This window comes from Notolabrus celidotus, chromosome 14 (assembly GCF_009762535.1).
Source record: "Notolabrus celidotus isolate fNotCel1 chromosome 14, fNotCel1.pri, whole genome shotgun sequence".
NCBI lineage: Eukaryota > Metazoa > Chordata > Actinopteri > Labriformes > Labridae > Notolabrus > Notolabrus celidotus.
This window is the reverse complement of record NC_048285.1, coordinates 17,265,556-17,277,108: the sequence shown is the minus strand read 5'-3', so window position 1 is coordinate 17,277,108 and position 11,553 is coordinate 17,265,556. Positions and strand designations below refer to the sequence as shown.

General features: G+C 40.3%; 1 protein-coding gene across 2 annotated transcripts in view; it reads right to left on the bottom strand.

Annotated features, from left to right (window-relative positions):
- Positions 1–1,289: 1,289 nt before the first annotated feature.
- The window catches only part of LOC117824936, a 36,152-nt gene continuing 25,888 nt past the window's right edge, over positions 1,290–11,553 (bottom strand). For both annotated transcript variants that reach the window (XM_034700452.1, XM_034700453.1), the window contains exons 6-7: positions 1,491–1,584; positions 1,290–1,393 (exon numbers count right to left, since the gene is read on the bottom strand). In XM_034700452.1, the coding sequence (XP_034556343.1) occupies positions 1,559–1,584 (26 nt within the window). In that variant the 3' untranslated portion in view covers positions 1,290–1,393; positions 1,491–1,558. The remainder of the gene's footprint in view (positions 1,394–1,490; positions 1,585–11,553) is intronic.

The window sequence follows — 11,553 nt, the reverse complement described above, 5'->3', positions numbered from 1 at the left end:
TACTGTTGTTGTTCCGTCATACTGACCATATGTTAAACAGATGCAAAGACCAAATTTATCACACAATAAACAATGTAAGACACCTTAAGTGTCTAACGACAAGATAGAACAGCATGTGGTCAGGTTCACTGGACGTTTCAGTCTACATGGTATGTTAAGTAGTGAGAGAGCTATACTACTTTTTCAGTGCTATTCTTGAATGAATCATTTTTCATTCTATTAATCTGTCAGTCAGTGATTCTCAGTAGCAGTTTCACTGTCTAATTCAGTCAGAGCTCCCTTCATAAGCTTTACTTTACTTTGTAAAAGTCTGCATCTTAACTCTTTCTAAACCCTCAGATCCCCTCGACACTTTCTCCCCCATGTTTATTCAACGGGCTACACAGCCAAGGCTTACTGTGTGTGAATCATGTATTATCCCTTGTCCTCTGTTCCTGCTCATACATCTCTCCTTTCCTCTAATTTCATTTTGCAGTAGAGCTGTCAGGGATGTGGGACCACATGAACAATTTATATTCTGCCAGCTGAGCTACAATCACACAGCATCTTCACAAATGGCGAAATGTATTAACTATTGAGACAGCTCTGATCAAACAGAGGCAACGGGCACTGAAAGGAAAATGTGTCCATATGAGATTCAGATGGCCATGTAAGACAGCAGAGATCGGAAAGCAGAGAAGTTTTAAATTACACAAACAGGGAGCTGATAAAAGGGACAGAGCGTGACAACAGTTTTGGATTTTATATATTACATTAAATAAAAATAAATAAATAAATCTATATTTATATGGCACAAAAAAAAAATTTGGGGGGCGGCAGTAGCTCAGTCCATAGGGACTTGGCTTGGGAACCGAAGGGTCGCCGGTTCGAGTCCCAGCATGGACGAAGTTTGGCAAGTGGACTGGTGGCTGGAGAGGTGCTGGTTCACCTGCCTGGGCACTGTCGAGGTGCCCTTGAGCAAGGCACCGAACCCCCAACTGCTCTGGGTGCGCTGGTTGACGGCAGTATCCTCACTCTGACATCTCTCCCTAAGCATGTTCACTGCATGTGTGTGCATTTGTATGTATATACCAAAAAAACTGTATGTGTAGCATGCCCAAAATAGCATGAGTGAAAAAATTGAATTTCCCCCCTGGGGATCAATAAAGTACCTTTCTCTTCTCTTCTCAAATATTGACCAAGACCCTTTACAAACATAGCAGTTTTAGAGCACACTCTATATGTTGAAATTAATAACAATGACCCCAGGGTGTGCTCTCCACAGAGGGACCCAGGAGCTGAGACAGAGACAAATTGAACAGTTCAATTTATTGTGGAAAAAACTGAAGAAAACCAAAAAACCAAGAAGCCGGCTCCAAGACGCCTGGTGAAGAACTGGTAAGCAGGAGGATCACTGCACACGGAGAGAAAAACACAGCGCATTAGATATGAGGGAAAAAACTCTGATCTTTAGACAGACTTGATGACAAAGTACTCGATGATATAATCACCCGTGGCGAAGGATCAATCCGGCACTGAGGTGGCAGGAGGACCAGGTATTAGTAATAGTGCTGATTGCTCACAGGTGTGTCTCCTGATCCACACCTACAGTACACCAAGCACACAGGAAGGAGGGGGCAAAGGCAGAGATGGGTTAAAACAACAGGGGAGAGAAAGCACTGCCACAGCAATGGCAGACCCAACATCAAGACAGGCTAAGATCCAGTCCCATCTTACAGACAGGACTCTGTCTTATCTCATCTGACTCCACCATGAGCATTGCACATTGCAGTATTTAGCTAGTTAACAGGCAGAAACCTTGAGGACAACCAGACTCATGTCAGACAGCCATCTGCCTCAATCAAGTTTGGGTTGGAATGAAGGCTAGAGGGAGATAAGGAAATAGAGATGATAGTGGTGGGATGGATGGTAGTAGTTGTAGAAGCTGGAGTCTGGCACGTTCACAGCAGCAGGCTGTCTACAGCAGCGACTCAGAGGAACATCTGAGACAAGGGAGCTCAGGGACTCCAGAAAGGTCTTTAGTTTGTAACTTTAATGGGACTGGGAGAGTTAAAGTAAGTGATCGGCTAAAATAATAGGTATATTAATAAATCTGATAAATTAAACTCAGGTGCTCAAAACTTTTATTTATTTAAATCCCTTCATCACAGATGTCATAGTGAGATGACCAATTGTTTTTCTGTTGACTCTGAATGCTAATGGCAAGGGGTGTTCCTTAACGAATAATTTCCTAGTTGTTCAATTTGTTTTTAAATCAAACCCATTCTGTATGATGTTACTGACCCATGAATTTGCTGTAATGTTAAGTTCACACTTCTAGACATTTACCACACTAACTCTCTCCCTGAACAGTAATAAGCTTTGCAGAAACAGCAGATATAAAAGAGTCCAGATGGACGTCAAGCCGGATTGGGGTTGTGGTCGGCTGAGGCATCCCAAACAAGTTCTTCTTTGGCCCCCAGTATACTGTGGCTGTCTGCCAGAGTCCTTGTACCTGTCTGCCTCAGTAATCTGCCAGGGAGCAGACAAATATCAGCGGGTCTTATCTCCACTTCTCAGGAGCAGTCAGAAAGGAAGGTGCGAAAAAAGGCAGGGGGCCCACAGACACAACAAGAGTAGACTGATGAATTCAGTCAACATTCAAACTGCTCATTAAACACATGCATGCACACAGAAAAACTACACACACCAAATCCCATAGAACTTATTCTGGAAAGAGGGAACTGGTTCATGCTGTGTTCCTGCAGCAGTGAGAGCATCAGTAAACAGAACAGCGTCAAAGATGATATTATTTTCTTGACATACCAGAACCATTACAACATTTCCAGTGGAGCTGTGGAAAGAATTTGCCCAGTGGCACCACAGTGAAAAATACTGGGGGGGGTAATAAAACACCATCTGCAAAGAAATTATATTCAATCAAGCATCTCATGCAAGATTTCACATGTCGGCAATGAAATTCTCCTCAAACCAGTTTCTCTGAGCCCAAATAAGTCAAAATTCAAATTCTGTCAGTGTTAGATTTCGCAGGGCACTGGTGCCTATGAGAATTTCAATGTCTCTACAACAAACTGTGTGTTCTGGCATTTGTATCCACAGTCTACTTGAGCAGCCAGTTGGGAATGTGGTATCTTAAAAGTAGATGAAAAGTGTGTTATTCTCATACATTAGGAATCAGGGTTTCATGTCATCATGTATTCACAATGGCCCCCATTTATCAAATGTGCGTATGACTGAAAACTAGGTGTACGATCATTGCCACGCAAAGGTCAGGCATAGGATATGCTCAAATCCCATGCCAGGTCTCGGCTTGTGTACACAAGTTTTCATGTCAGTTTGAGGCACGGTGTCATGGGTTCATCATTCTAGTTTTTTGCTTGTGTTTCATGCCTTGGTTTTTCTTGTTTATTCAGTATCAGTTATCCTTTGTTTCCCTTGTGTGTTCTGTGGTCCATGTCTCTTGTTATATTTTCTGGTGTTTCATAGGCTGTTTCCGAAACGGCTTGCTACATACTACTTACTAATGTAGTAGGCCGTAGGTATTGCATTTAGTATGTAGTATGACTGTTCTGTCCGATCTGTCATGCAGCATGCTGAGCTAGACGTCGCTGGATATCCGGTTTCGGAAAGCGGAAGTAAACAATGATAAATAAAAAGCTTATTTAGCATCCATTTATGATTTTAAAAAGTTAGGAAGTAGTTTATATGTAATTTGATAACTTTCACAGCACCCAAAAATGGATCCCCCCCGTCAAAAAATGAGGAAAAAGAAAAAGCAGAACGAGCGCTATGCATTATGGGAAACAGTATGCGAGGCAGACTGGTCCGATGCATGCTGAGATATTTTCCCGAATCAGTAGACATCCGGGGAGTTTTGGCTTACTGCAGATTTTGCTCTTGTTCACTTACTACTTACTACATACTGAATTTTGGACAAATCAGTACGTACTGCTAGTATAGTAGGCGGTTTCGGAAACAGCCTTAGTCTTGTCTTGTGTACTCTGTTTTTTTGTTCTGAATCCTCTGTGTTTCCAGGTTAGCTACTTTCTGCCCTTGTGTTTCCCTCCTTGTTGATTACCCTCATCAATTTCACCTGTCCTGTGCTCCACACCTGTGTTAATTACTCTGTGTATTTAGTTCCTCTGTTTCCCCTGTCTCTTGTCAGATGATTGTATGTCAAACCCTCCTACATGTACCTATTGTTTCCCTGTGCCAGTGTCTCCAGTGTTTGCCTTGTTCACAGTAAATTTTTGTTATTAAATTCTTTATTTGTTTGTATCTGCATTTTGGGTGCATTTGTACTTTCCTACAATTGTGACAGTCATGACACACGGTGCATCAAAGTAGATCTGTCTGTTGCGGTGAATTAGATCATATTATCGTATATTATACAATGCGTTTTCAGGCAGACAAACAGAGGTTTCCAAATTAAGATTTAGATATTTAAATTAGTACCTCTATCAATCCCTGTAAAATACATAGCTTTTGAAATGATGTTGATTTCTTCGTATAACAAATGCATGTTTTCTTTATCGATTTACTAGAGATTGCTTTCAGGAATTATGAACACTCCCATGTGCACAGTAAAATCTCTGCAGAAAAATGTTGGTGATATAAATAGAAAAATGAAAAAAATTAAATTCCCTAGAGGAAACTGAATTGAACCTTTAGCGTTTCAAATACGTAGGATTTTTTTTTAAGACAGCTGTAATTGATCACAGGATTTACCCAGAAGATGATTGTTTTACTCCTGACTATTTTATTGAATAAATGGACTGTGTGTGTGACCGCTGACCATTTAAGAACAAAGAAAATTAATTCTCATGAGATAAAAACCTGTTGGCACCTCGTGTGTAATTGCGCAAAGCGATACATTTCTTGTTAAGGCTACATGTGACAAAATGACCACAGTTGGAGTTAAAAAAACTATTCGTAGGTTAACCATTGGGCAGTCTACAATATTGAATATTTGCCATCTTCTGCATCGGCCACAGGTGAAGGTACGTTTGTGCTCCTGCCCACTGACGCAGACCTGCTAAGTGCTGCCGCTCGCTTTTAAGCCCGCCCTGAACCCTAAGCCCTGAGTCCTTCATGACTTAATTGACATCACCTGGAAAGTGATTGAGGGCAGGAGGCTGTAAGGGCTCAAAACTGTAGAACTGGGAATAGAACAGTACTTTGCGACTTCTCGTGTAACCTGCATGACGTCATGTAGCTTACCTTAGCGGCATTAGAAATTTTTATTGCACAATTTCTACTTTCCTCAAATTCAAGGCGCTTAAAGTTAGGGTTGGTAGTCTCGGAAAACTAGCATGAGTTTGAATGTAGCATTTCCTCAGGACTCCGTCTAACCCCTCCCCTCCTCCCTCGGAGCTCCTCCAAAACGATGCCCCCGCTCACCTGCATGAGCGCCGCTGATTCATGACCGCATGATCGTGACTGATTCAAAACCGGTCCTCACCAAAACATTATCATAGTTAAAGTTAAAAACACAAACAAACATGGCTGCTGTTAGTACTCACAACTGTCATGCTAGCATTATCCAGTTGATCTGGTGACATGATATCAGGAGAAAAGTTATAACACATGTAATACTGTAGCAGCTCTACTGTTTATTAAACGTGTTCAGTGTAGATGTTCTTAATTCCTACAGTGTTGACGGTTAGTGAAGGCATCAGGAGAAGTGTAGAGTGTGCGAGCGGGAGAGAGGAGAGACAAGAGGAGAAGTTCTTCATTGAAACATTGATTGTTGCTTTGTTGGTTGGCGTGATCACGGCCGACAGTGACCGGTTAGTAAAGATCAACGTGTTCACGAATCGGCTCGTCATCACTACAGCGTCTGGACGGACGCTACAAAACATATATATTTTCTGTAGGACTTACTAAATGTCATTAATTATTTTGCTTGTCAGAGCCCCTGTGGTGAGAGCTTTTTAGACTCTGATCCGGACTACAGTCCTGAGCAAAGCACCTCATCGGGTCAGGCCCGAGGTGGAACGAGAGGGGCAGTAAATAGAGGCAGGGGAAGCACAGGCAGGGGAAGTGGAGTGCATGCCTGGTAAATATACGCGCAGGAGGCGGGCAGAACAGGATTTGATTGGTTTAAAATTTTGGACCCCAAAATCAGTGATTGGTTGGTGTTTTCCCAGGTTTATTCCGGCTGTAGATAGCAGCTTTTTTTCACTCTTTTTTAAGAACACATTATGTATTGATTGCCATCAGAACATAAAGATACTTTTAACCAGAATAACAAAAAATGTATCTAAATCTGACTACCAACCCCAGCTTTAAGGGAAAGACTGCCATGTGATCCAGGCTCTTAAAGTTATTGAAAAGTTTCTGTTAGAGACACACTGTCCACTTTTGAATGGTGCCTCTAAGTTTAAAATATTAAAAGCTAACTGTGACCATATCTGCCATGTTACAATGCTTTGCATGCCAATATTAGCTTCTAATATTGACTCGATTGCGTAGAAGCATGCTAATACATTGTTGATGGCTAATGAAAATTCAGATAATCCCAGCGATCACCTCTCAGCCTCCAGTTATTCCTCAACAATTTAGGGAGTTAAGCATCCAGACAACAATGTATCATATCTTTTTGAAAAAGGAGAAAATCAGACACACACAATGAATTTTTCATACCTTTACCTTCATCCAAAAATACAATTTTCTGCAGCTTTTGTGATTTAGGTTTGCTTGAATGCAAGGTCAAAGGGAAAGTACAGAGAAGCAGAGAAGACAGCAAGCCATTGCATGCCAAAATGTTGCTGTTTTTACTGTTGTCAGAATGTAAGCCAAAAAGTAAGCAGCAACCACATGAGGAGCTTTTCTTACAGACACTGCACTGAGGTGCATTGAATAACACGTCTGAAATAAATCTCAAGATGACTGAGCCACACTTGAAAGTATTTTTTCATATCTGAATTGAATTTTTAACCACAAACATTAATGATTTCAGATCTGTTTTCATGTGCTTGAGCACTTTTTTTATTTAGCACATACCATGTAGAGACATATTTTAACTAGTCATCTGACTTGTTTGTGACAAGTCATATGAAAGGTGTCAGCAGGGTTGGTGCAGAGGCCATTAGAAAGAGCAGAATTGGACACATTGGACAAAAAAAGGAGGAGGAAGGGTGGTTTAAAGATAAAAGCTTGAGGTCAGAAACATACAACCTTGCTTCACATATACACATATACGCTCTGCAGCTTTCCTGTCCAACTAATAAAGGCAAAACTGTGAAAAAATAGAAATAAGTCAACAAGAAAAAAAAACATCTGAAAAGAAAATAAGGTAACTGGAGGTATATAGTTCATCTGCAAGACAGATCCAGACCCTGTAGGAGGGGATCCCATAACAAATTTGAGAAAATGCATTTTTATGGCTCTATTACATTGATGTACAAAAACCCTCCAGCTGCAGAAATCTCAATAAAATAATCCACTTTCACACAAACGGTGCTGAATTATAGTCAAATAAGCAGCTTTTATTCTCACAAGTAAATTCTGTAAAAACATTTCATAGAAAATAACCGATAATGTGCCTCTCTTAAGTCAGTGTGTGTTGGGGTTTTTTTTCCATTCGATATTCTTCTATTCCAACAAGGGCTGAAGACCCAGTTTGACCCTGCAGAAAATATATTTTTATTTAATTATCTGCCTGTAATGTTCGGTGTGGTCAGGGGATTGTTTACAAAATTATAATCCAACACCTTCAGCCTAAATCCTGATCTGCATCTGCTGGAACTTATTTTAACACTTGTCTGGGCTTGTTGCACTGATTTCTTTTATGGTGGGTTGTTTCATGTTTTTCTAGTTACCCTTTCTTTGTATATAGCACATACATTTTACATAGTGTCACTGTGCAAGCCTATAAACAGCTTCTGAAACTCATCAGCATTCAAAACAAGTCCCAGCGCACAATATTTTGAGTCAAATGAGAAAGTCAATGTCACTTACAAGATGATCATTATAGTGATATTTCAGTTTTTTTAAGTGGGGTTGAATGAGTTGCATGTCACTAGTAATTGTACCAACAATGGATGTCAGCCAGCTAAGCCACTTCAATGATAAAGTGCCTGTAAAAGTCTAAGCCTATAGCAGCATAACTAAGAGCTGGTCCAAGCCTGAGCCAGCTCTAACTATAAGCTTTATCAAAAAGGAACATTTTAAGCCTAATCTTAAAAGTAGAGAGGGTGTCTGCCTCCTGGACCTTGACTGGTAGATGAAGGGGCCTGATAACTGAAGGTTCTACCTCCCATACTAGAGACTTTAGTTACAACCAGAAGGCCTGCATGTTGGGAATGTAGCGTTCTAGAGGGGTAATAGGGCACTATAAGCTCTTTAAGATACAAAGGTGCCTAATCATTAAGAGCTTTGTAGGTCAGAAGAAGGATATTAAATTATATTCTAGATTTGTTGGGGAGCCAGTGTAGAGAAGCTAACACTGGAGAGATATGCTCTCTCTTCCTAGTTCTAGTCAGTACTTGAGCTGCAGCGTTTTGAACTAGCTGAAGAGTTTTTAGAGACGTATTAGGGCAACCTGATAAAAGGGAATTACAGTAATCTAACCTGGAGGTAACAAAATGCACAGACTAGTTTTTCTGTGTTGCAATGAGACAGGATGTGTCTAATTTTGGAAATTTTGGAAAAGTGGAAAAAGGCTGACCTTGAAATTATATAACAAACTCTACACACATGACTGTCTGCTGGGTAATCATAGGCCTTTTATGCTTAACATTATGCAAAAAATTGACAATATATCAATGATGTACATCATAGCTCCGAACAGCTGATCGGTGCACTGCAGGTAGAAGAGCACAACTGTGTTCAATCTGCAAACAGTGCAAAAATGAATTGGCTTTCTGGTGGCAAAGTGAAGAGCTTAAAGAATTCCCGGTGGAGCGTACACCTAAACCGAGGTGAGTGCTTGGGTTGGAGTCTCTCAAAATTAGCGAAATTGCGTGGCAGAGATGGCCCCTCTCTGCAAAGAACAAGCCTAGCTTTTAGTGTTGTTTCTCCCAGCATTTCTTTCTCATTAAAGGGATCAGGTTGAGCAACGTCTGTTCTGGCTAGTACAAATTCTAGTGGCAGACGACTCATCCAACCCCACTTCCAAAAAACTGAAATAAACCTTTTAATCTCATGGAAATTCATTTTAATGACACCCTACTCAGAGGGGGATGTGACTTGTTTGCCTTTTCCCTCAGCACCATGGTGAGAGTTTGCTACATCACAAGTTGTTGTCATAAACTAAACATGCACTAAATATTTCCATGAACACACACGCATGCATGAAAATGTTAAACATAGGTTTGAGTTTTTGGTACAGCTTAAAAACATTTATTATTTTAACTGTTATATTTTATCACCAATAAGTTTTCTTGTATCAAAAGAAAAAAAAGAGAGGGCATTACTCACCCACTTTGCACAGTAGTTATTTAGATACAGTATGTGGGGTGAAAAAGGAGTGCAGACTCCCTATAGGACGTTTTTTAAAAACACTTTTTAACAACTGTTTTGGAAACTTTTTAAAATCAATGAAACGCATACAAGAGGACAGTGTGCAGCGTTAGCCCAACATTATAATGATAACTTCTTTTCAGAATGGTAATGTGACACCTGCTCTTGTATTATAAACAAAATCAACACTTTCAGTTGAGTCTCCTTTGTGACTATACTCTCAAACAGGGTTTTACAAAGGCTGTAGCCTCCCTGAGTTCGGTAAACAGTATATTCATGAGGAATAACAAGGAACCAACCCTCCTTAAGTCCCAAAACACAAAGAATAAAAGAGACAAAGAACAATGCATGCTCTTATCTAGCAAGTGGAAGAACAACAAGAGGGACTACAACAACAGAAGTTTAAGAAGTGAAACTACTCACTTTTTCAGCAATTATCTTTGATTCAGTCATGAGGGTTATTTAGCTCAAGTGTTGACTTGCTATACGTTTCTGATACAGGTGACAAAGAAGTTCACAGTATTCAAGCACACAAGTTCACAGCATTATGTCTATGGGGATTCTTTAACTCTTTAGGAATGCAAAACAAATAATGAACTATTCCAAAGCAGAACATCTCAGTGACAGAATAAATGCTCTTTCATTGTCAATCATACTCACATTTCACCACCCAGTCAAACCTCCTGCTGATATATTGCCAGTATTGTTTAGTTATGGTACTTTGTCTTTCTAGTTATTATGCTTGTCTGACTCCAATCAACATATTACCATCAGTGATGTGTTTAAAAATGGAGATTCTCACTCAGGTGTGTCTTAAAAGTCCCACTGTAGCTGAGTAAAATGGTACATCAATAGACTAGAGAAAGTGCTATATAAACACAGTCCATTTACAATTAAAGAAATTCATATTTTCTTGCTTTAAAAGCACTCCTTTATTCAGTGGGGGAATCAACTGTTCTGTGATTACTAACAAAAAGTTAGGTTTCCAGCTTGAGACAATTTACAATCAGAAAAAAAGTTAAAATGAATATTCAAAGCTCTAGGAGGGGATGTAGGATAAATAATAATGGGTAAACTTTTGAAGTGCTGATATATGTGGTTTTATGGGGAAAGGCAATTATTGCTGAATGTTTCCTTATCCTTTTCTTCTCCCTCACCCTCCTCAACTCCCTCTCTTTCCTTTCTTCTAACTGCCTCCAAGCAACAGGCTGCTATATTACGAGCCAAAGGTGAAGATTCTATCACCAGATAGGCACTACCTAGAGGGATATAATCCCTATTGTATAGTCCCTCATGTGTAAAAACAAAAAACAACAACAAAAAAAACCTATCACATCATGAGATTGCATGGTAAGCCTACAGTACAGTCCAAACTTACTGGAAAGATTGTGCTATTGCTCGTAAATGTCATCATGCAGAGCTAAGATACAGCCTATTGACTCTGGAATTTTAGGATGGAGAATGCAACAAAGAGACTCATATTCTGAAGATTTCTGCTGTTTACACTACCGTTCAAAAGTTTGGGGTCACCCGGACAATTTTGTGTTTTCCATGAAAACTCATGGAATGAATGCAACCTTTGCAGCAATTACAGCATTGCAGACCTTTGGCATTCTAGCTGTTTATTTGTTGAGGGAGTCTGAAGAAATTCCACCCCACGCTTCCTGAAGCACCTCCCACAAGTTGGATTGGCTTGATGGGCACTTCTTGCGTACCATATGGTCAAGCTGCTCCCACAACAACTCAATGGGGTTGAGATCTGGTGACTGCGCTGTCCACTCCATTACAGACAGAATACCAGCTGCCTGCTTCTTCCCTAAATAGTTCTTGCATAATTTGGAGGTGTGCTTTGGGTCATTGTCCTGTTGTAGGAGGAAATCTGCTCCAATCAAGCGCTGTCCACAGGGTATGGCATGGTGTTGCAAAATTGAGTGATAGCCTTAATTATTCAAAATCCCTTTTATTTTTTTACAAATCTCCCACTTTACCTGTACCAAAGCATCCCCAGACCATCACATTCCCTCTACCATGCTTGACAGATGGCGTCAGGCACTCTTCCAGCATCTTTTCACTTGTTCTGTATCTCAC